The sequence below is a fragment of the Thamnophis elegans genome, chromosome 6 (genome assembly GCF_009769535.1).
Source record: "Thamnophis elegans isolate rThaEle1 chromosome 6, rThaEle1.pri, whole genome shotgun sequence".
NCBI lineage: Eukaryota > Metazoa > Chordata > Lepidosauria > Squamata > Colubridae > Thamnophis > Thamnophis elegans.
The window spans coordinates 1,781,083-1,806,636 of record NC_045546.1 but is presented as its reverse complement, the minus strand read 5'-3'; the positions used below and the strand labels follow the sequence as shown (position 1 = coordinate 1,806,636).

The 25,554-nt window shown below is 47.7% G+C and overlaps 2 protein-coding genes across 2 annotated transcripts in view; one reads left to right on the top strand and one right to left on the bottom strand.

Moving 5' to 3' along the window:
- The window catches only part of FAM168A (family with sequence similarity 168 member A), an 85,293-nt gene that overhangs the window by 26,112 nt on the left and 33,627 nt on the right, over positions 1-25,554 (bottom strand). Inside the window, exon 2 of the mRNA XM_032220000.1 lies at positions 20,851-20,939. Within this exon, the coding sequence (XP_032075891.1) occupies positions 20,851-20,920 (70 nt within the window). The 5' untranslated portion in view covers positions 20,921-20,939. The remainder of the gene's footprint in view (positions 1-20,850; positions 20,940-25,554) is intronic.
- The window catches only part of PLEKHB1 (pleckstrin homology domain containing B1), a 63,309-nt gene continuing 59,063 nt past the window's right edge, over positions 21,309-25,554 (top strand). Inside the window, exon 1 of the mRNA XM_032219690.1 lies at positions 21,309-21,459. Within this exon, the coding sequence (XP_032075581.1) occupies positions 21,309-21,459 (151 nt within the window). The remainder of the gene's footprint in view (positions 21,460-25,554) is intronic.

The window sequence follows — 25,554 nt, the reverse complement described above, 5'->3', positions numbered from 1 at the left end:
TTGCGTTTCTGCGGGGGGAGGGAAAGGGGGAATATTCAAGAGGGAGAAGAGATGGTTTCATGTAAGCTGATTAAGAGCAAAACGTTAACACAGAGACACACACACACACACACCATACACACACATACGCACACGCGCCACTCACAAACCTGCCCTTGAAGGCTACGGAGAGAGATCTTCCAACAGCAAAGGAAGCCAGACTTGTTTTCAGCAAAAAGAGCCAGATAAGGATCAGTTCAGCCATCATCCCAAACGCAGCTCGCTTGATCGGCCTCGCGCGAGTAATCGTTTTATGCAAACCCTCTCTCTGTGCAATTGATACCATGCAACACAATACAATAAAATGCAATGCAATAATACAATAGCGGAGTTGGAAGGGACCTTGGAGGTCTTCTAGTCCAACCACGTTTAGACAGGAAACCCTATACCACTTCAGACAAACGGCTATCCAACCTCTTCTTAAAGACTTCCAGTGTTGGGGCATTCACAACTTCTGGAGGAAACGTCTGTTCCACTGATTAATTGTTCTAATTGTCAGGAAATTCCTTCTCAGTTCTAAGTTGCTTCTCTCCTTGGTTAGTTTCCACCCATTGCTTCTTGTTCTGCCCTCAGGTGCCTTGGAGAATAGCTTGACTCCCTCTTCTTTGTGGCAACCCCTAAGATACTGGAAGGAAGGAAGGTGGGAAGGAAGGAAGTTGGGGAGGAAGGAAAGAAGGAAGGAAGATGGGAAGGAAGGAAGCAGAGAAGAAATGGAGGGAGGGAGGAAGCAAGGAGAGAAGGAAGGGAGGAGAGGAGGGAAGGGAGGAGAGGAGGGAAGGGAGGAGAGAAGGAAGGATCTCTCCTTGATGAGTTTCCACCCATTGCTTCTTGTTCTGCCCTCAGGTGCCTTGGAGAATAGCTTGACTCCCTCTTCTTTGTGGCAACCCCTGAGATACTGGAAGGAAGGAAGGTGGGAAGGAAGGAAGTTGGGAAGGAAGGAGCAACCCCTGAGATACTGGAAGGAAGGAAGGTGGGAAGGAAGGAAGGAAGTTGGGAAGGAAGGAAAGAAGGAAGGAAGGAAGATGGGAAGGAAGGAAGCAGAGAAGAAATGGAGGGAGGGAGGAAGCAAGGAGAGAAGGAAGGAAGGAGAGAAGGAAGGAAGGAAGCAGAGAAGAAATGGAGGGAGGGAGGAAGCAAAGAGAGAAGGAAGGAAGGAGGGAAGGGAGGAGAGGAGGGAAGGGAGGAGAGAAGGAAGGGAGGAGAGAAGGAAGGATCTCTCCTTGATTAGTTTCCACCCATTGCTTCTTGTCCTACCCTCAGGTGCTTTGGAGAATAGTTTGACTCCCTCTTCTTTGTGGCAACCCCTGAGATATTGGAAGGAAGGAAGGTGAGAAGGAGGGAAGGAAGGAGGGAAAGAGAGAAGGAAGGATCTCTCCTTGATTAGTTTCCACCCATTGCTTCTTGTTCTGCCCTCAGGTGCCTTGGAGAATAGTTTGACTCCCTCTTCTTTGGGGCAACCCCTGAGATATTGGAAGACTGTTTTCCTGTCTCCCCTGGTCCTTCTTTTCATTAAACTAGACACACCCAGTTCCTGCAACCGTTCTTCATATGTTTCAGCCTCCAATCCTCTGATCTCTTTGTGCAATTGATCTCTTTCGTGAATACTATGGGGCTGCACTGAAATGCCCGTTAAGTCACTCAGCCCCTGGTACTCTCAAGTCTGGACTACTGCGATACATTCTACATGGGGCCACCCTTGAAGAGCACTCGGAAGCTGCACACAGAATGCAGCCGCGTGGACAGTGCTGGCCACCCTGAAGATGGGACATGTTATTTTTTTTACAGCTGGCCCCTGACCTACGACCACAATTGAGCCCGAGCCTTATGCTGCTAAGCGAGACATTTTCGAAGTGAATCTTGCCTCCTTTTTCGACCTTTCTTGCCACCGTCGTTAAAGTGAATTGCTGGATTGGTTATTTTAGGAACACGGCTGTTAAGTGGATCTCGCTTCCCTATTGATTTGGCTCGTTAGAAGGTTGGAAAAAGGGATCGTAGGACACCCCCCCCCCCGGGACTACACTGCAACCGTCGTAAACACATGCTGGCTGCCAAGCGTCCAAATTTCAATCGTGCGACCATGGAGATGCTGTAACGGTCGTTAAACGTGAAAACTGGTCACGAGTCACTTTTTGGGGGGGGCGTTGCGTAAGAATTCTGAATTCTGAGCTGTTGGAGTGGAGACACACACACACAAACACACACACACACACACACACAAAAGCTACCGCTGGAAATTCAGCGTGGGTGGAGGTAACAGCCAGCATGAAACCACTTCTATTCGCCATCCAACCGCCTTCGCTTGAAAACGTAAACCGCCAGTGCCAGCTTTCCTTGGCAAAAGGTCGATTCCGTATCCCTCCCACCCTTGTCGAGCTTTGTTCGACAGGATTTTTAGGGGAATAAACCTACAGCAGGGGCCTCAAACTCAAGGCCCGCGGGCCAAACTACTGCAAGGTAGTTAGATCTGCCCTGCCTGGAAACAGAGTGAAGGACTGGCCCGGGGTGCTTCTGCCAGCAAAAACAGGCTGCCGAGCTCTGTTTTCGGCTGCTGCGGCCTCCTGCGACCCTCCGCTAGTGGAAATGGAGCTCCGGAGGGCTGCTTCTGGCAGCAAAAACAGTCTCCCGAGCTCCGTTTTCGGCTGCCGCCGCAGCCTCCTACAACCCTCCGCCAGTGAAAACGGAGCTCCGGGGGGTTGCTTCTTCGAGGAAAAACAGGCTCCCGAGCTCCGTTTTCGGCTGCCGCCGCAGCCTCCTACAACCCTCCGCCAGTGAAAACGGAGCTCCGGGGGGTTGCTTCTTCGAGGAAAAACAGGCTCCCGAGCTCCGTTTTCGGCTGCCGCCGCAGCCTCCTACAACCCTCCGCCAGTGAAAACGGAGCTTCGGAGGGCCGCTTCTACGAGGAAAAACAGGCTCCCGAGCTCCGTTTTCGGCTGCCGCCGCAGCCTCCTACAACCCTCCGCTAGTGGAAATGGAGCTCCGGAGGGCTGCTTCTGGCAGCAAAAACAGGCTCCCGAGTTCCATTTTCGGCTGCCGCCGCAGCCTCCTACAACCCTCCGCCAGTGAAAACGGAGCTCCGGAGCGCTGCTTCTTCGAGGAAAAACAGGCTCCCGAGCTCTGTTTTCAGCTGCCGCCGTAGCCTCCTACAACCCTCCGCTAGTGGAAACGGAGCTCCGGAGGGCTGATTCTTCAAGGAAAAACAGGCTCCCGAGCTCCGTTTTCAGCTGCCGCCGTAGCCTCCTACAACCCTCCGCTAGTGAAAACGGAGCTCCGGAGCGCTGCTTCTTCGAGGAAAAACAGGCTCCCGAGCTCCGTTTTCGGCTGCCGCCGCAGCCTCCTACAACCCTCCGCCAGTGAAAACGGAGCTCCGGGGGGTTGCTTCTTCGAGGAAAAACAGGCTCCCGAGCTCCGTTTTCGGCTGCCGCCGCAGCCTCCTACAACCCTCCGCTAGTGGAAACGGAGCTTCAGAGGGCCGCTTCTACGAGGAAAAACAGGCTCCCAAGCTCCGTTTTCGGCTGCCGCCGCAGCCTCCTACAACCCTCCGCCAGTGAAAACGGAGCTTCGGAGGGCCGCTTCTACGAGGAAAAACAGGCTCCCGAGCTCCGTTTTCGGCTGCCGCCGCAGCCTCCTACAACCCTCCGCCAGTGAAAACGGAGCTCCGGAGGGCTGATTCTTCGAGGAAAAACAGGCTCCCGAGCTCCGTTTTCGGCTGCCGCCGCAGCCTCCTACAACCCTCCGCCAGTGAAAACGGAGCTTCGGAGGGCCGCTTCTACGAGGAAAAACAGGCTCCCGAGCTCCGTTTTCGGCTGCCGCCGCAGCCTCCTACAACCCTCCGCCAGTGAAAACGGAGCTCCAGAGGGCCACTTCTACGAGGAAAAACAGGCTCCCGAGCTCCGTTTTCGGCTAACGCCGCAGCCTCCACCAGTGAAAACGGAGCTCCGGAGGGCTGCATACGGCCCTCCGGAGCTCCGTTTTCATTGGCAGAGGGTTGAAGGAGGCTGCGGCAGCTGAAAACGGAGCTCGGGAGCCTCTTTTCACTGACAGAGCGCTCGGGCCACCACAGGAGCCCCCGACACAAGTCACATTGGCCACACACACCCCCTAGATCAAACACAACCCTGATGCGGCCCACAATGAAATCGAGTTTGACACCCCTGATGTATAGGGAGAGCAAGTAGGCAGGGAGATGAAGGACGTTTAGCCAACTTTGAGACGACTGGCAGTGCAGCTAAAACGCTTGCTGGTCTGCACGGAAACCGGGTGAAACGATTGCCAATCGTGACCTTTGGACACTGCAACCGTCGTAAAAAGGAGCCAGAGCGTCCAGATTTTGATCATGTGAGCACGGGGATGCCGCGAACGGTCGTAAGTGTGAAAACTGATTGTACGTCTTTCTTTTTTCTCAGTGTTCCCCTAGCACAGTGTTTCTCAACCTTGGCAACTTGAAGATGTCCGGACTTCAACTCCCAGAATTCCCCAGCCAGCATTCACTGGCTGGGGAATTCTGGGAGTTGAAGTCTGGACATCTTCAAGTTGCCAAGGTTGAGAAACACTGCCCTAGCATCTTTGAATAATCACTGGTTGTAAGTCGAGGACTGCCGATATGGTCATCTGAAGGGCAGCTGTGCGAGAGTTCGATTCCAAGTAGAAGGGTTTAGGAGACGGAGCAAAACAGCCATGGATGGGCAGGGGGACATACCAAAATGTAGCTTGTTCTCACCTACAAAACCTTTCCTTGATGTAGGCCTGAGTAGGTGTGAGTGGGATTTTATTCTTTATTGGTCAATTTCTAACCCGCCTTATTAGGCTTACAAATAATACAAGGTGGCAAACATATCCAGCACATTTACTGCCTCCTATTTTCCCCACAACAACAGCCCTGTGATGTGGGCTCGACTTAGAGAGAGGGACTGGCCTAAAGTCACCCATGGTTGAGGCAAAACTAGAACTTCCAGTCTCCTGGTGACTGGCCCACAGTCACACAACTGTCTTTCATGCCTAAGGCAGAACTAGAACTCCCCATCTCCTGGTGATTGGCCCAAAGTCACCCAGCTGGCATTCATTCTTAAGGCAGAACTAGAACTCCCCGTCTCCTGGTGATTGGCCCAAAGTCATGCAGTTGGCATTCATTCTTAAGACAGAACTAGAACTCCCTGTCTCCTGATGATTGGCCCAACTCACCCAGTTGGCATTCATTCTTAAGGCAGAACTAGAACTCCCTGTCTCCTGATGATTGGCCCAACTCACCCAGTTGGCATTCATTCTTAAGGCAATACTAGAACTCACCCTCTCCCGGTGATTGGCCCAAAGTCACCCAGCTGGCATTCATTCTTAAGGCAGAACTAGAACTCCCCGTCTCCTGGTGATTGGCCCAAAGTCATGCAGTTGGCATTCATTCTTAAGACAGAACTAGAACTCCCTGTCTCCTGATGATTGGCCCAACTCACCCAGTTGGCATTCATTCTTAAGGCAGAACTAGAACTCCCTGTCTCCTGATGATTGGCCCAACTCACCCAGTTGGCATTCATTCTTAAGGCAATACTAGAACTCACCCTCTCCCGGTGATTGGCCCAAAGTCACCCAGCTGGCATTCATTCTTAAGGCAGAACTAGAACTCCTCGTCTCCTGGTGACTGGCCCAAAGTCACCCAGTTGGCATTCATTCTTAAGACATAACTAGAACTCCCTGTCTCCTGGTGATTGGCCCAAAGTTACCCAGTTGGCTTTCATGCCTAAGGCTGAACTAGAACGCCCCGTGTGCTGGTGATTGGCCCAAAGTCACCCAAACATCTTCCACCCCTAAGGCACAACTAGAACTCCCTGTCTCCTGATGCCTGGTTCAAAGTCACCCACACGAATTTCATGCCTAAGACAGAACTCACCGTCTCCTAGTTTGCAGCCTGCTGCCTTAACCCCTGGACCAAAGCGGCTCTCTTTCCCCTTGCTAAAACACTTAAAGACCCCGAAACACCCCTGCACTGGACCAACTCCTGCAGCTTAAGACCCCCCACCCCACCCCACCCCTCCCCATGCAGAGGTCATCAGCTTAGCGCCTTTCCTAGAGCCCAGGCACCAAAGCCCCTCAGTCCCAAAAGGTTTCCAGGGGAAATCAACTAAATCAACTAAAAATAGCTCCATGCGGCAGAGATTTCTGTAACCTATTAGTGGATTGTCATGGAAATGGAGGCGGTGGGAGACCCGAGCAAAGTCAGAAGATTAATGGGAAGGAAACCACCTAGTGACTTGTCTCCAAGTTGATTTTTCAGGAGGCAACTGGACTTCCATGTTTTTTTTTTCTTCTTCTGAAGATGTTTCACTTCTCATCCAAAAAAGCTTAGCAATAGCAATAGCAGTTAGACCGCTTCATAGGGCTTTCAGCTCTCTCTAAGCGGTTACAGAGTCAGCATATCGCCCCCACAGTCTGGGTCCTCATTTCACCCACCTCGGAAGGATGGAAGGCTGAGTCAACCCTGAGCCGGTGAGATTAGAACCGCTGAACTGCAGATAACAGTCAGCTGAAGTGGCCTGCAGTACTGCACTCTAACCACTGCGCCACCTCGGCTCTTATGGATATATCCACATCTATATCTATCATCCATTCATCCATATCTATATCTATCTATTTATCCATCCATCCTTATCTACTGGTATATCTATCTACCATCTATCCATCCATATCTATATCTATACCAGTATATACATCCATAGATCCATATCTATCTATCTATTCATCCATCTATCCATCCATCCGTATCTATATCTATTTATCCATCATCCATCCATCCATCCATCCATATCTACTGGTATATCTATCTATCTACCATCTATCCATCCATATCTATATCTACCCATCAATCCATATCTATATCAATACCAGTATATACATATATACATCCATCCATATCTATCTATCCATCCATCCATCCATCCGTATCTATATCTATTTATCCATCATCCATCCATCCATATCTATATCTATACCGGTATATACATATACATATAGCAATAGCAGTTAGACTTATATACCGCTTCATAGGGCTTTCAGCCCTCTCTAAGCGGTTTACAGAGTCAGCATATCGCCCCCAACAGCAATCCGGGTCCTCATTTCACCCACCTCGGAAGGATGGAAGACTGAGTCAACCTTGAGCCGGTGAGATTTGAACCGCTGAACTGCAGATAACAGTCAGCTGAAGTGGCCTGCAGTACTGCACCCTAACCCCTGCACCACCTCGGCTCTTCTTCAACTCAACTCTTCAACTCTGACTGGATGGTGAGGAAGGGAAGGACGGAGTCCGTGGGAAGGACTCAACAGGTGGATAAAAAGGCCAAATCCGGCCTGAACATCTGGCTGTGAGACAAACGCTAAATAGTACTGGTGGTCCTCGACTTACGACTCACAAGTGATACATCCATTGCTAAGCAAGACCCGTTGCTGAGCGAGTTTTGCTTCGTTTTAAGACCTTGCCTGCCGCAGGGAATCACTGTGGTGGTTTTAAGTTAGCGAGGCGGTCGTTAAGTGAATCTGGATTCCCTCATTGACTTTGCGTGCCCAGAAGATCACAAAGGGGGATCTGCGTGACCCCAGGACACTGCGACCGTCGTAAATATGAGTTGCCTGGATTTCGATCACGTAACCCTGGGCACGCTGCAATAGTTTTAAACGTGGAAACCGGTCGTAAGTCCCTATTTCTAGGGCCGTTGTAACTCCAAACGGTCACATAGAGCCGAGGTGGCGCAGTGGTTAAATGCAGCACTGCAGGCTACTTCAGCTGACTGCTAGTTCTGCAGTTCGGCTGTTCAAATCTCACCGGCTCAAGGTTAACTCAGCCTTCCATCCTTCCGAGGTGGGTAAAATGAGGACCCGGATTGTTGTTGGGGGGCAATATGCTGACTCTGTAAACCGCTTAGAGAGGGCTGAAAGCCCTATGAAGCGGTATATAAGTCTAACTGCTATTGCTATTGCTACTAAACAAATGGCCGTAAGTCGAGGACTAGCTGCCTTCAGCGCCAACGGAGAAGCCACGGTGCTTTGTCACACCCGGAGGCTGCCAACGCTTCAGAGTTTCTCTTCTGCAGCGTGTCCTCGTCCTTGTCGCTTTAGTAATCCCGTTGCAAACTTGAGCATTTCCTAGCTTCTGGGAACAAAACCCTTGCGCAGCTGTCAAGAGTAAACATCTGGCAGGGGATAAGTGAAAAGCTAAAAGAGTCCCAGATGTTCTTCTTGGGCTCAGGGCTTCAGACATATGGGTGAGTGGCTTATCCTAATGGGATCAAAGCAGTGAAAATTGTGAGCTCCTTGCTGCTCTCTGCTCTTAGTTGCTTTCTTGCAGACGTTTCATGGCCCAACTAGGGAACGTCATCAGTGATAGAAGGGAGGAGGGGTTTGCAGGGAAGGAGGAGGAGGAGGAGAATGACTGTGGGGTCCTTGTTGCTCTTTGAGTTGGCTTGTTTTCTTGCAGATGTCTCATGACGCAACTAGGGAACATCATCAGTGATAGAAGGGAGCAGGATTTGTGAAGGAAGAGGAGGAGGAGGAGGAGGAAGAGGAGGAGAAGAGGAGGAAGAGGAAGAGGAGGAGAATGACTGTGGGGTCCTTGTTCTTCTTTGAGCCGGCTTGTTTTCTTGCAGATGTCTCATGACCCAACTAGGGAACATCATCAGTGATAAAAGGGCGGGCGGGATTACAGGGAAGGAGGAGGAGGAGAATGACTGTGGGGCAGTGGTGAAATTCAAATTATTTTACTAATGGTTCTCTGGGCGTGGCTTGGTGGGCATGGTGTAGTTTTGTGGGCATGGTTTTCTGGGTGTGGCAGGGGGAGGATATTGCAAAATCCCCATTCCCACCCCATTCTGAGGCAGCCAGAGGTGGCATTTTCCTGGTTCACCGAACTACTCAAAATCTCCGCTACCGGTTAAATTACTCAAAATCTCCGCTACCGGTTCTTTAAATTACTCAAAATTTCCGCTACCGGTTCTCTAAATTACTCAAAATCTCCGCTACCGGTTCTCTAAATTACTCAAAATTTCTGCTACCGGTTCTCTAAATTACTCAAAATTTCCGCTACCGGTTCTCTAAATTACTCAAAATTTCTGCTACCGGTTCTCTAAATTACTCAAAATTTCCGTTACCGGTTCTCCAAACTACTCAAAATTTCCGCTACCGGTTCTCTACTCAAAATTTCTGCTACCGGTTCTCTAAATTGCTCAAAATTTCTGCTACCGGTTCTCTAAATTACTCAAAATTTCCGCTACCAGTTCTCCAAACTACTCAAAATTTCCGCTACCGGTTCTCCAAACTACTCAAAATTTCCACTACCGGTTCTCTAAATTACTCAAAATTTCCGCTACCGGTTCTCCGAACTACTCAAAATCTCCGCTACCAGTTCTCCACAACCTGTCAGAACCTGCTGGATTTCACTATCTCTATCTAAATTAGATAGAGTCAAGTTTTGACTATTAGGGGGGAAATGTTATGATATAGGATATAGCCAAATAAAGAAGGGATAATGATAAATAATTTATACGTAGGTATGGGTACATCATAAGGAAACTGGATGTAAATTGCAAACAGTGTTTTGAAAAGGAGGATTGGAAAATTTTGTTACTAAATATTATGGATGTTTAGCTACAATAGGATATAAGGACTCAGTACTATTGGAGGACTTTATAAATAAGTAAGTGAAATGCCAGTATGTGGTTATGTATTAAATTTTGGTATATTTTAGGATGAAGGACGTCTAAACAATGATAATCAAATGAAACTGGAGGTATGATGATGGTAACATATATAAACATTGGAGTTAAAATACTTGAGTTAATATGAACTATGCTTGATGACGGTGGAAGAGATGCACGAAAGCTTTTTGTAGCCAACTGAAACACTTTCTACAGTATGTAAAGAAAGAAGATCTTATGTGTTATGTTTCTTTTGAAAATTAAAAAAAAAAATTATTTAAAAAAATAATTCCACTACCGGTTCTCCAAACTACTCAAAATTAGGGGACTGGAGGCTAAAACCTATGAGAACGGTTACAGGAACTGGGTATGTCTAGTTTAATGGAAAGAAGGACATGGGGAGACTTGATAGGAGTCTTCCAATATCTCAGGGGTTGCCCCAAAGAAGAGGGAGTCAAGCTATTCTCCAAAGCCCCTGAGGGCAGAACAAGAAGCAATGGGTGGAAACTAATCAAGGAGAGAAGCAACTTAGAACTGACGAGAAATTTCCTGATAGTGAGGACAATTAATCAGTGGAACAACTTGCCTCCAGAAGTTGTGAATGCCCCACACTGGAAGTTTTAAAGAAGCGACTGGACAGCCATTTGTCTGAGGTGGTATAGGATCTCCTGCTTGAGCAGGGGGCTGGACTAGAAGACCTCCAAGGTCCCTTCCAGTCCTAGGATTCTATGTTTCTTAACAAATGAAAAACGGAAATGGAAGGATGGTTTTTGCTGGTTTCGTGGTTTTATTGCTTTTTCAGAGTTACAACCTTTGTAGCATCCCCAGTGGCCACGGGATTTAAATTCAGACCCGTGGCAACGGACTCATATTTATGATGGTCGCTCCGAACAAAGCGGGCGTCTCTTTGGATAAAAGTCCCCGAGCGACTTTCAGCCAACGAAAAAATGTTTTGTTCTCTTTTTCCGCTAAAGATTCATCTCCCTTGGGGCACAACACAAAAGACTAGGAGGATATGAACAGCTTCCGATTTCCCTTTCTCTGTCTCTCTGTCTCTCATCTCTCTTCTCTCCCCTTTTCTCTCTCATCTCTCTCTCATCTCTTTTCTCTCTCATCTTTCTTTCATCTCTCTTATCTCCCTTTCTCTCATCTCTTTTCTCTCTCTCATCTTTCTCTCATCTCTTTCTCTCATCTTTCTCTCCTCTTTTCTCTCTTTCTCTCATCTCTCTCTCTCATCTTTCTTATCTCCCTTTCTCTCATCTCTCTTTCTCTCTCTCACCTTTCCCTCATGTCTCTTTCTCTCATCTCTCATCTCTTTTCTTTCTCATCTTTCTCTCATCTCTTTCTCTCATCTTTCTCATCTTTCTCTCCTCTTTTCTCTCTTTCTCTCATCTCTCTCGCTCATCTTTCTCCCATCTTTTCTCTCCCTCTTTCTCTCATCTCTTTCTCATCTTTTCTCTCTCTTTCTCTCTCCCTTTTTTCTCTCTCATCTTTCTCCCATCTCTTTTCTCTCCCTCTTTCTCTCCCTCTCATCTCTTTCTCTCTCATCTCTTTCTCCCATCTCTTTTGTCTCCCTCTCTTTCTCTGTCTCTCATCTTTCTCTCTCATCTCTTTCTCTCATCTCTCTTTCTCTCTCATCTTTCTTTCCTCTTTTTTATCTCTCTTTTCTCTCCCTCTTTCTCTCATCTTTCTCTCATCTCTTTTCTCTCTCCCTTTTTTCTCTCATCTTTCTTTCATCTCTCTTATCTCCCTTTCTCTCATCTCTTTCCTCTCTTTTTAACTCTCTTTTCTCTCCCTCTCTTTCTCTCTCTTTCTCTCATCTCTCTTTTCTCTCTCCCTCTTTTCTCTCTTTCCTCTCTCTCTCTCTCTCTTTCCCCGTCTCTGCCTTTCAATTCTCTCCTTAACTTTTCTGTTCTGGGATTTCTCCAATTCTTTGTGTCTTAGCCACTGAGAAAAACACCTGAGGACAAGGGACGGTTCGATCGATACGCTGGGGATATGTTCCATGGGCCCGTATGGGGAACATCTAAGGGTTTCTCTGCTTCCCGGGGGTCTTGTTCAGTGTTTCTGTATCCGAGTTTGAGTTTGCCTTCCAACATTTCCATTTCAAGGGTTTCCGTCGCTCCCCAAGACTACCAAGCGAGGGAAGGAAAGAAGGAAGGAAGTATTTAGCTGGTGTCCTCTACTCAACAGCGTTGAAAGCTCTGCTAAGCGGTTTAGTTCCATGAAGTAGGCTGGCTGTCCCATCCTCCCATTCAGCCATCCCTTCATCCCTCCTCTCTCCCTCTATTCACTCATCTATCTATCTCCTCCACCCTCCATCCCTATCCCTCCATTCACCCATACCTCCATCCTCCATCCCTCCCTCTCCCCATCATTCCATTCACCCATCCTTCCTCCACTCACATCCCTCCATCTCTCTTCCCTGTCCATCCATCCTTCCATCCATCCCTCCATTCTTCCTCACTCTCCCCATCCTTCCCTCCTTCCTTGAACTCTCAATTCATTCATCCATCCCATCTCTCTTCCCTCCTTCCATCACATCCTTCTATCCCTCCATTCACCCCTGCCTCCATCCCTCCTTGCACTCTGCATGCATCCTTCCATCCATCCTTTTTCCCTCTGCCCATCCTTCCATCCATCCATTCACCCATACCTCCCATCTACCCTCCATTCACTCATCCATCCCTCTTCCCTCAATCCCGCCATTCACATCCCTCCATCTCTCTCCCCTGTCCATCTGTCCTTTCATCCATCCCTCCATTCCTCCTCACTCTCCATTCCTTCCATCCATTTCTCCATACTCCTTCTCCTCCCTCCCCCATTCTTCCATCTATCCTTCAATCCATCCAGTCACCCATCCCTCCATCCACTCATCCATCTCTCTTCCCTGTCCATCCCTCCTTCCACCCATTCCTCTACCCCTCCATTCACCTATGCTTCAATCCACCCATCCATTTACTCATCCATCCACCCATTTCTTCTTCCACCCATTCTACCATCCCTTCCCGTCCATCCCTCGTCAACCTCTTCGCTTCTCATTTTGCCAAGCAAAAACCTCGTCCTGCTTCATAGCACAAGAAAATAACATGCTCTTCATTAGAAGCAACCGAAACCAGCAGATGGAAATTGGGGGGGAGGAGAGGTGGGGAAGGGGCTTTCCCACCCCAGCACCCCCTTCTAAAGGCCCCCTTGTTCTTTTTTTCCTTTCTCCCCCTTCAATTTTGCCTCTCCCCTCCTCCCCGCCAGGTGGGTGGATTCTGTTGCCAAGCAGCTGAGAATAAAACTCTTGGGTCACATGGAAACAGAAGCACTCAAGCTTAACAAGGGGTTGAATTCAAGACTAATCCTCCTTCAATTGCTTGCAAGAGATTCTCCTTGGAATTCAATCGGGTGCCATGGAAGACGTATTTCTCCCTAAGTCTCGTTTTCAGTCTCATGGATTATGTGCCGTCCGGCTGATTTCGCCACTCTTAAGAGACCACACAAATTGCTTTTCTCTGGCTGCGTCCTTTGGGTCTCCCCACACAACCCCCCAGAGGCTGAGGCTGAATCCTTTACGGATGAACAGAGCTGGAAAAGGGACCTTGGAGGCCATCTAGCCCAGCCCCATGCCCAAGCAGGAGACCCTGACAGAGGGCAGTTCAGTCTCTTCTTGAAAGCCTTCAGGGATGAAGCCTCCACAGCTTCTGAAGGCAACTTCTGTTCCATGGGTTCATTGTTCTCAGTGTCCTTATTTCCAGGTTGAATCCTTCCTTGGTCAGTTTCCATCCATGATTCCTTGTCTGGCCTTCAGGTGCTTTGGAAAAATAGCTTGATTCCCCTCCTCTCTGTGGCAGCCCCTCCCTCAAATATTGGAAGATGCTCTCCTGTCTCCTCTGGTCCTTCTCTTCTCTAGACCAGCCATGCCCAGTTCCTGCCACCGTTCTTCATATATTTTAGCCTCCAGTCCCCTAAAATCATCCTGGTTGCTCTTCTCTGCACTCTTTCTAGAGTCTCCACATCTTTTTCTATAGTGTGGTGACCAAAACTGGATGCACTACTCTAGGTGTGGTCTTAGTAGGGCTTTATAGTATTAGTACCTCCCTTGAGCTCGATTGTATCCCTCTGTTAATGCATTTTAGGATTGCGTTGGCTTTTTTGGCTGCCGCTGCACACGGCTGGCTCCTATTTAACTGTTCTCCACTAAGACTCCAAGATCCCTCTCACAATTGCTACTATTAAGCCTGGTTTCTCCCAATCTATATGAGTAATTTTGGTTTTTCTTGCCTAAGCGTAAGACTTCGGTTCCAATGACCTTCTCAGAACTTTCAGATGCTGCAACGATCATAAATATATTCCAGTTGCCAGTCATTCCAAGTTTGATCACGTGACCTTACGGATTCTGCAACGGTCGTAGTGTGAAACCTTGCTCTTCTCTGCACTCTTTCTAGAGTCTCGAGATCTTTTTCACTGTGTGGGGACCAAAACCGTACTCCAGGTGTGGCCTTACGAAGGCTAATCCCATCGTCCTTGCATTGCAGCTGATATAAAATCATACATGTTGTACACAATATGATGTACATATGGAAACATATGACTACTCCCCCCCCCCCGCTAACTACTTGTATAAGGATTATTCTTTATATTATTCATGTTGTCTTGTATTCTTGCATGGACTTCACCAGTAGAGGCTAAACCAATTTTGTTATATATACATGATGTATAAAGACAATAAAGGCTTTGAACTTTAGTCTTCTTCTCTCTTCTTTCACTTTTCCCAGCCTTCGTTTTCAGTTTAACTCAGGTTTTTAAATAGATTTATACCAGGTAGAGAGAATGACAGAATCCTAGGGCTGGAAAGGGGGCCCTGGAGGTCTTCTAGCCCAACCCCCTGTCCAAGACAAGAGTCCTTATACCATCCCAGACATCTTGTCTTGAAAGCCTCCAATGATGGAGCAAGCGCAATTTCTGAAGGCGAAACCGTTTCATTCGTTAACCGTCCTCCCCGTCGGGAAATTCCTCCTTGTTTCCAGGTTGAATCTTGTGCTGGGAAGGTCCCACCCATTGCTGTAAGCCACCCGGAGTCGCGAGATGAGTGGCAAATAAATTTCAGAATAAATAAAAACATTTCTGTATTATCAGGAAGATAAACAATCTTAAGACTTTCTCTAAACATTATAGAGTGTTTACCATCAAAATGTAGGAAAGTTTGCTTTTCCAGGAGCATCAAGGATGAATATTTTTCTCAACAATAGGAGGATATTTATGGGCAAATTATTCCAAATTCCTCCCATTGATTTTTTTCAGAATCGTTTAATTAATGTCACCACTCGGCAGCGAAGGAGCAGAGATCCAATTGTGGCTGTTGGTGGAAGAGCTAAATTATATCACGGAGGCCCCCGGGAACAGCTCTTGAGTTCATTAGAGTGACATTTGTCCCTCGGCCCTCCGCAAATCCATGGCAATAGGATTAGGGCACAAAACGGGTTAATATTCCACAGGGACGTGGCTGAAAGAGCTAGGAGGGAGGGAGGGAGGGATTAGTACTCCAGACCCCCGAGCTGAGCTTCAAACTAGCAGAGCGAGAGACTCTTAAGAGAGCCGAGGTGGCGCAGTGGTTAGAGTGCAGCACTGCAGGCTACTTCAGCTGACTGCAGTTCTGCAGTTCAGCGGTTCAAATCTTACCGGCTCAGGGTTGACTCAGACTTCCATCCTTCCGAGGTGGGTGAAATGAGGACCCGGATTGTTGTTGGGGGCGATATGCTGACTCTGTAAACCGCTTAGAGAGGGCTGAAAGCCCTATGAAGCGGTATATAAGTCTAACTGCTATTGCTATTAAGACAGGCATTTCGCTTGGAACAGGTGCACCCCAAGCTGATATAAAGCCAAGCATGAAAATCTGTGTCACTAAGGAACGGCATATGGGCATATATACATTTCTGATGTTTATGAATGTTCTCGACATTTTTCCTAAGGTCTACCGGAGTATAAGACATATCTTTTTCCCTCAAAAAAGAGGCTGAAAATCTGGGTGCGTCTTATACACTGAATAAGCATTTTTTTTGCCTGCCCCTTCAACAAAATGCATAACCTTTAGGAGGCTTAGAGAGTGCTCCTGGGGCTGGGGAGGGCAGAAATAAGTGGGAAATGGCCCATTTTTTGCCCCCCCCAAAGCAGCACTCTATAAGTTCCCTAAAGGCTATCCATGCCCTTTTTGTGACAAAAAACAGGCCCGTTTTCCCCAAAAATGGGCCATTTTTTGCTCGTTCCCACCCCCCCAGGAGCACTCTACAAATCTCCTAAGGGCTATCCATGTCCTTTTTTTAAAAAAAATGAGCTCATTTTTGCGTTTTTAGGAGGTTTGCAGAGTGCAAAACCTTTTTTTAAAAAAATTTCCTCTTCAGAACCTTGCTGCGTCTTATACTCCGGTGCATCTTATACTCTGGAAAATGCAGTAATTCATTTTCAACCCATTTTCAGTTTTCATCTTTGAAGGCTCATCTCTTATTTTTTAAAATAATACAATGTCTATTTATTCCTATCTATCTATCTATCTATCTATCTATCTATCTATCTATCTATCTATCTATCTACCTACCTACCTACCTACCTACCTACCTACCTACCTACCTACCTACCTACCTACCTACCTACCTACCTAATCTTTTAATCAATCTCATATATCTATCATCGATCAATCTATTAACTATCTATCCATCCATCCTTCCATTCATCCTTTTCTAACTAGCAAGCTCTATTATCTACCTACCTATCTACCTACCTACCATATTTTTTAGACTATAAGATGCACTGTTGTATAAGATGCACCAAGATTTCAAAGAGGTAAGTAAGGGGACTCCGACAGCGAGGGGCCCTATGAGTCGGCCCTGGAGGATGTGGAGGACCCTGGACAGGGTTCCGACTCCGAGCAGGGCGCAGAGAGACCGGTTAGCCACCAGGTGGCGCCTGAGCTTTGGATCAGTGGGGAGGAGACAAGGGAGAGTGATCCAGAAACCACTTGTGAGTTGTTCCGGGATGCACGCCATCGAAGGGCTACTCGGCGTCAAGAACAACTACGTAATTACAGGAGGTAATTACGCTCAGCTGATGATCATTAGGCTCCTCTCCAGACTATAAAAGAGACTGCTTGTGCCACGCCTTTCTTGCAGAAGTCAACGCTTTGACTAAAGAGAAACAAACTTGGCAGGCTGGATTGCTGCCCAGAGTTTGTCTGAATTGCTGCCAAGGTTTGTCGGCCTTGCTGCCAAGGTCCTTATCTGTTTGTTTACTTGGCTTTCAGCCACCGAGAGTCTGGTCTTGTTATTAAAGGACATTCTCATTCAGTGTGTCTCGGCTTTCGTTACTGGACGGAGGAGGGGGTCAGAACAGGTATCTATCCATCCATCCATCCTCTATCTATAAATCCATCCATCTATCTATCCATTATCTGTGTATGTGTATCTGTGTGTATCTCTCTCTCTCTCTTTCCTAAACATGGTTTAGGACCTGGCTACCTGAGAGACCGCCTCCTGCCACATACCTCCCAACAGCCAACAAGATCACACAGGTTGGGCCTCCTCCGAGTGCTGTCGACCGGACAATGCCGGCTGGTGGCCCCTCGGGGGAAGGCCTTCTCTGTTGCTGCGCCGGCCCTGTGGAATGAACTACCCGTAGAAATCCGGACCCTTCCCACTCTCCCGGCCTTCCGTAAAGCCACTAAGACCTGGCTGTTCCGGCAGGCCTGGGGCTGTTGATTATATCCAGCCTCACTGGACTGGTTGTATGGTGTGTTAATTTTAATATTGTATTTCTTATTTTATAATTTTTAAATAAGCTTTTTTATCTTGCTTGTGAGCCGCCCAGAGCCCCAACGGGAGTGGGCGGCATACAAATTTTATTAAAACTCGAAACTCTTCATTATGTCAGTGTTTCTCAACCTTGGCAACTTGAAGATGTCCGGACTTCAACTCCCAGAATCATAAATATATTCCAGTTGCCGGTCATTCCAAATTACACCACGTGAACCATGCGGATACTGCCAACCGTCGTAGGTGTGAAACCTGGTCACAAGACCCATTCTTTTCGCCGCTGTTGTAACTTTAATGTCGCTAAAGGAATGGTTGCAAATGGAGGCCTCTTGGTATTTACTATTCCTTATTTGTAGTTGAGTTTTTAACCCAGTGTATGTGACCCGAAGTCTTTATGGTTTGAGATAAAACAACTAGATCAGTGTTTCTCAACCTTGGCAACTTGAAGATGTCCGGACTTCAACTCCCAGAATTCCCCAGCCAGCGAACGCTGGCTGGGGAATTCTGGGAGTTGAAGTCCGGACATCTTCAAGTTGCCAAGGTTGAGAAACACTGAACTAGATGGATAGATTTAATAAGTAACAAGGGAGTTGGGTTTGAGTAGATGCCCACGTCCAGCATCCTGGACCGTTCGGCCTTATTAAAATTTGTTCGTGCTTTTCCTGGCCAAGCCCTATCGCAAAGGAGAATCCGCATTTCTAAAATGTCATTAGGCATTCGCTGGCTGGGGAATTCTGGGAGTTGAAGTCCGGACATCTTCAAGTTGCCAAGGTTGAGAAACACCGCATTATGTATCTGTGTATCTTTTTATCTATCTATAGATCCATATTTGTCCCTATTTATTTATTTGTTTGTTTATTCATTATCCACCTGTCTTATTTTTCTTTCTAACTGTAGACTCTGTAGACTAAATGAATGGTTGTAACTCAAGGACTACCTGCAGTGAGGCATTCCATGAAGATTATTAGTAAATGCAAGAAAATGAGACATGATATGCTAGAGAAAATTCTTTGGGTTTTTTTTTCCCCAATTGCAAAAGTCAAGGATATGCATTGGAACACTATTCAAAGCCTGCTAACCCCACAGACAAAAGTTGAAGCTTCTCTGTGTTACGAATTGAAATAGGGGGCCTCTGCTCTTTTATTCTTTTATTCACATGCGCTGCTGCCGGAACATTCTCTGCTTAACCCAGTCTATCACACTCCTCCTCCTTCTCCTCCACCCGCCCGATTCCTCTGGACTCCAAACTGAAAACAGTCCCCCTAGAGGTCTGCAGCCCACAGGAAGAATTCCTTCCAAGATTTACACCGTTTATTGACCAAATCGAGGGCTGTGGGATCCTCGGTGCCCTCTGAGCCGAGCTGTTCCCTTGCAGGCGTTTCGTGACCCAACTAGGGAACGTCATCAGTGCTGGAAGGGGGATGGGGTTTATGGAGAAGAGGAAGGGGAGGAGTGGGGTGGGGGAAGAAGGGAGGGGAGGATTAGGATTAGGAGGAAGAGGAGGAGAAGGATGACTGTGGGAGTCCTGGGTGCTCTCTGATCTCTGGTTGTTTTCCTGCAGGCGTTTCATGGCCCAACTGGGTAACATCATCAGTGCTAGAAGGGAGTGGGGTTTATAAAGGAGGAGGGAGGAGGAGGAGGAGGAGGAGGAGGAGGAGGAAGGAGGAGGAGGAGGAGGAAGAAGGAGGAGGAGGAGGAGGAGGAGAAGAAGAAGGAGGAGGAGGAGGAGAAGACAACAACTGTGGGATCCTTGGTGCTCTCTGAGCTTGGTGGTTTTCTTCCAAACATTTCATGGCCCATCTTGGTAACATCATCAGTGCTAGAAGGGAGTGGGGTTTATGGAGGAGGAGGAGGAGGAGGAAGGAGAAGGAGGAGAAGAAGAAGAAGAAGGAGGAGGAGGAGGAGGAGGAGGAGGAGAAGGAGAAGAAGAAAGGAGGAGGAGGATGACTGTGAGGTCCTTGTTGCTCTCTGAGCTTAGTTGTTTTCTTGCAGGCGTTTCATCACCTAACTAGGTAACATCATCAGTGCTAGCAGGAAGGAAGGGTTGGAGGAGGAGGAGGAAGAGGAGGAGGAAGAGGAGGGTTGACTGCGGGGTCCTTGGTGCTCTCTGAGCTGGGTGATGTTTCATGACCCAAGTAGGTAACATCATCAGTGCTAGAAAGGAGTGAGGGTGGTGAGGAGGAGGACGATGACGACTGGGGTCCTTATTGCCCTCTGAACTTGGCGGGGTTCTTACTGTCGTCGGCACTCTCACAAAAGACCCGAATACCTAGCGCAACTCAGCACCCCGAGTCAGAAGCAGAAAAACCCTGCTGGGAATCTTGCCTGTGCCATGCGCTTCGGAGCAGGCCAACATCCTGCGACGCATCATTTTTATAGATGACTAGCCGATAACCCGATGTTGCCCGGCTGTTTATTTATACGGGGACAATCTCCGGATGAAACGTAATTTCTAATGTTGGGACTTCCCCCCTTAGCAGATGGAGCCCCCTTCTGGAATACTGTGAAGCCGTTACCATGGCAACTCCACTGCGCCGTACAGTAGAAAGCTATTTTACGGCAGTACAGGAGAAGCCGTTTTAAGGCACAAGAGGCTATATCTTAACAGAACCCTTAGCAGAAGGAGCCCCCTTCTGGAATACTATGAAGCCGTTACCATGGCAACTCCACTGCACCGTACAGTAGAAAGCCATTTTACGGCAGTACAGGAGAAGCCGTTTTAAGGCACAAGAGGCTATATCTTAACAGAACCCTTAGCAGAAGGAGCCCCCTTCTGGAATACTGTGAAGCCATTACCATGGCAACTCCACTGTGCCGTACAGTAGAAGCTATTTTACGGCAGTACAGTAGAAGCCGTTTTAAGGCACAAGAGGCTATATCTTAACAGAACCCTTAGCAGAAGGAGCCCCCTTCTGGAATACTGTGAAGCCATTACCATGGCAACTCCACTGTGCCGTACAGTAGAAAGCTATTTTACGGCAGTACAGTAGAAGCCGTTTTAAGGCACAAGAGGCTATATCTTAACAGAACCCTTAGCAGAAGGAGCCCCCTTCTGGAATACTGTGAAGCCATTACCATGGCAACTCCACTGCGCCGTACAGTAGAAGCCATTTTACGGCAGTGCAGTAGAAGCCGTTTTAAGGCACAACAGGCTATATCTTAACAGAACACACATCCTGAGGAGTTTTAGAGGTGCCTTACCCCCACGGTATTTTTTTCCAGAGAGTAAGTCATCTGTGTACCAAGTTTGGTTGAAATTGCTCGAGGCGCTCCAGAGTTATGCTGGAACACACACACACGGAAACACACAAACACGCACACGGCTGTTTTTATATAGAGAGAGATTTTACCTGTATAGGCGACATTCTTGGGATTTCCGTAGGGAGCCCCAGGCTGAACGGGGCTGTAAACAGGATTCATCGTAGGAAATGTGAAAACACTGAAAGAGAAGGAGGGAGATTTCAGAAAGCAGCCTTGGAAAACATTGACAAATACTGAGGGGAAATTTTTAAATAAATATAGAATTAATATCTCAGTACTAAAGAGAGTATATTAAGGATTCTGTTGTAAGCGGTCAAAAACGACGCAGAAAAAGAAAACCAGTAAATATTCTTCTTTTTCTAAAGAGTCCACGGGCACCTGTATTATGCTCGGTACTCGTACTGCTCGGCTTACGACCACAATTGAGCCCAAAACTTCTGTCACTAAGCAAGACAAGTTGTCAAGGGAGTTTCGCCTCCCAGTTGTTAAGTGAATTACTGCAGGTGTGAAGTTAGTAACCCGGTTCTTAAGTGAATCCAACTTCCCCATGGATGTTACTTGCCAGAAGGTCACAAAAGGGGATAACGTGACCCAGGGATACGGCAACCGTCATAAGTACATGCCAGTTGCCAAGCCTTCAGATTCGGATCACGTAACCCCAGGGATGCTGCAACGGTTGTTAAGTGTGAAAAGTGCTCGTAAGTACCTTTCGAATGGTCATGTTGTAACAAGTAGTCCTTGACTTACAACAGTTCATTTAGTGACCGATCAAAAGTTACAACGGCAGTGAAAAAAGTGATAGGACTGTTTTCCACGCTTACGACCGTGCAGCGTCCCCGTGGTCGTGTGATCATAATTCAGCTGCTTGGCAAACTGGCTCATACTTATGACCATTGCAGCATCCCAAGGTCTTTGATCCCCTTTTACGACCTATTGACAAGCAAAGTCAATGGAGACGCCGGATTCACTTAACAACCAGGTTACTGACTTAGCCACCGCAATATTTCACTTAACGACTGTGGCAAGAAAGGTCGTAAATTGGAGCAACACTCAAACTTAACAAATGTCTCACTTAACAACAATTGGGCTCAATTGTGGTTGTAAGTCGAGGACGGCCTGTAGGTCAGGAGCTAAAATAGAGCAATTTTTTTTTCCCATTTTTGTCATTTTAAAGTCTATGGATTTCGACTTCCCAGAATTGCCCAGTCAGCCTTGGGGTATTTTATTGTCCTTTGTTATGAAGTTATTAAATTTATTGTTATTAAATCATTTGTCAAACACGGAGAGAATTATGGGAATCCTGGCTGGCTGAGGAATTCTGGGAGTTGAAGTCCAGGCGCCATTAAGTGGTCAAGTTTGGAGGTCTCAGCCATTATCACAAAGAGGAAATAGTCTACAGTACTGGATAAGGCAGGGAAGAGAATACACAAACACACACGGACACACAAACACAACCTCCGGTGCCTTATCTCATTAATAAGAGAGAGCAAAAGTGGTTTTTTTCCTTTCTTCTTTTCCTCTAGATTTTGTTTAGATCAGTGTTTCTCAACCTTGGTGACTTTAAGTCCTGTGGACTTCAACTCCCAGAATCCCCCAGCCAGCAAATGCTGGCTGGGGAATTCTGGGAGTTGAAGTCCGGACATCTTCAAGTTGCCAAGGTTGAGAAACACTGATCTAGTTGTTTTATCTCAAACCATAAAGACTTCGGGTCACTTACACTGGGTTAAAAACTCAACTACAAATAAGGAATAGTAAATACCAGAAGGCCTCCACTTGCAACCATTCATTTAGCGACGTTAAAGTTACAACAGCGGCGAAAAGAATGGGTCTTGTGACCAGGTTTCACACCTACGACGGTTGGCAGTATCCGCATGGTTCACGTGGTGTAATTTGGAATGATCGGCAACTGGAATATATTTATGATCGTTGCAGCATCTGAAAGTTCTGAGAAGGTCATTGGAGCCGAAGTCTTACGCTTAGGCAAGAAAAACCAAAAGTACGGATATAGATTGGGAGAAACCAGGCTTAATAGTAGCAATTGTGAGAGGGATCTTGGAGTCTTAGTGGAGAACAGTTAAATAGGAGCCAGCCGTGTGCAGCGGCAGCCAAAAAAGCCGATGCAATCCTAAATTGCACTAACAGAGGGATACAATCGAGCTCGAGGGAGGTGCTAATACTATAAAGCCTTAGTAAGACCACACCTAGAGTAATGCATTCGGTTTTGGTCACGCCACCATAAAAAATATGTTGAGACTTTAGAAAGAGTGCAGAGGGAGGAAGGAGAGAGAATGGGGGAAGAGGAAGGAAGGAAGGAAGGAAGGAAGGGCAATAGCCCTTAGACTTATATACCGCTTCAAAGTGATTTCCAGCCCTCTCTAGGCAATTTACAGAGTCAGCCTCTTGCCCCCCAACAATCTGGGTCCTCATTTGACCCACCTCGGAAGGATGGAAGGCTCAGTTAACTCTGAGCTGGTTAAGATCAAACTGTTGGCAGTGGGCAGAGTTAGCCTGCAATACTACATCCTAACCCTTGTGCACCATGGATGGATGGATGGATGGATGGATGGATGGATGGATGGATGGATGGATGGATGGATGGATGGATGGATGGAAGAGAGAATAGGAAGAGCAATAGCCCTTAGACCAGTGGTTCCCAAACTTGGCAACTTTAAGACTTGTGGACTTCAACTCTCAGAATTCTCCAGCTGGCTGGAGAATTCTGGGAGTTGAAGTCCACAAGTCTTAAAGTTGCCAAGTTTGGGAACCACTGCCTTAGACTTATAAGCACTTCATGGTGTTTCCCAGCCCTCTCTAAGCAGTTTACAGAGTCAGCCTCTTGCCCCCAACAATCTGGGTCCTCATTTTACTGATCTCGGAAGGATGGAAGGCTGAGCCAACCTCGAGCCCATGAGGATCGAACTGCTAGCAGTGGGCAGAGTCAGCCTGCAAAAGCCACTGCGCCACCAGGGCTCTTACAAGCAGAAAGATGCCCTTAACCAAAGACTGGCGGTGGGGGTGGGTGGGTGGCAGATCTGAGCAAGCTACCCCCAAGAGGAGATCTTCTTCAGCCTTCCTTGTCTTCAAAGAAGTAATAGTTGAAAAGTGTCTCTTCGATCTTTCTCGAGGACACAGCGGTAGGGGGAGAGGACACTACGGGAAAATCATTTTTTTTTAAATTCTCCTATTTCGGAGACGATGGTCTTATAAGCATCCCATCCCAAGGGTGGTCCCCACCCTGCTCCATTCCTTGAGGACAATGTCGTTGTTAGTTGCGAAGTCGTGTCCGACCCATCGCGTTCCCCTGGAGCACGTTCCCTCCAGGCCTTCCTGTCCTCTACCATCCTCTGAAGTCCATTGAAGCTCACGCCGACTGCTTGGGTGACTCCATCCAGCCATCTCCTTCTCTGCCGTCCCCTTCTTCTTCTTTTGCCCTCCATCGTTCCCAGCACGAGGCTCTTCTCCAGGGAGTCCTTCTTCCTTCTCCTTAGGTGGCCAAAGGACTTGAGATATATAGATAGATGGATGGATGGATGGATGGATAGATAGTTGTTGTGGTTAATTGCGAAGTGGTGTCCCACCCATTGTGGCCTCATGGACAACGTTCCTCCAGGCCTTCCTGTCCTCTCCCATCCTCGAGTCCATTGAAGCTCAGGCCGACTGCTTTGGTGACTCCATCCAGCCACCTCCTTCTCTGCCGTCCCCTTCTTCTTCTTCTGCCCTCCATCGTTCCCAGCATGAGGCTCTTCTCCAGGGAGTCCTTCTTCCTTCTCATTAGGTGGCCAAAGTCTTTGAGTTTCCTCTTCAGGATCTTCTAAAGAGCAGTCAGGGATGATCTCCTCTAGGACTGGCCGGTTGGATGGCCTTGCAGTCCAAGGGACTCAATGCAGGAGTCTTCTTCTCCAGCACCAGAGTTCAAAGGCCTCCATTCTTTGGCCCTCAGCCTTCCTCATGGTCCAACTTCCACAGCCATATGTTGATGACAATATGCCCCCGCCCCAATTCAGATACCTCTTACATCAATGGTGGGTTGCTCTTACCGTCGCTATCGGTACACCGATCGCGGACTGTTCACGCATGGCCGGACGTGCGCTCTCCCGCTATCTGCTGTTTCCGAGCTCTACCGGTACAGCCGTACTGGGCTGTACTGGCAGAAACCCACCACTGCTCTTAACTAGCACCCCAAAACAAGAAAAACTCCGGCAGCCCCCCAACTCACTGGGAATCAGAAGGGAGGGCTGCTCTCTCAGCCAAATGTGGCTTGGCAGAGGGCCTCAAATTACGGTTAATTACAAGCACTTAAGGTCCTCCTTGACACCAGAGCAAAAGCAATTGATTCATCAACCGAATTACGGGGAAGTCCCGTGTGGCTGATCAGTCTTCTTCTCGGCCATTCCTACAGTAACTCAGTTATTGAGGTCTCAGGATGCCCCTCCTAAGAGTCTTTTGGTCTTTTGGTGACCCAGAGGATGTCGCTCAAATGGGAAATGCTCCCCCGAAAACGCTTTGCAAAAGCTGGAGGGGCCAAGCAGGAAATCAACCCCCCCCCACAAAATGCTTGGGGGGGGGACTCATTAACAGCCTGTTTTGAGCAGAACTGCCCTCGGCGGATGGCAACGTGTGAAGGAGATGATCGCAAACACAGATGGAGCTGCCTTAGTCAAGAGTGGCAATGATCCTCCTTTGCAAAATCTCCACTGAAGAGGGAAATCACTTAAGTTGGAATGGGACAAACGTCTTAAGTCTCCGGATAATTTTCTGACTGGGACTGTCAGTCACAAGGTTGCTTTACTGCT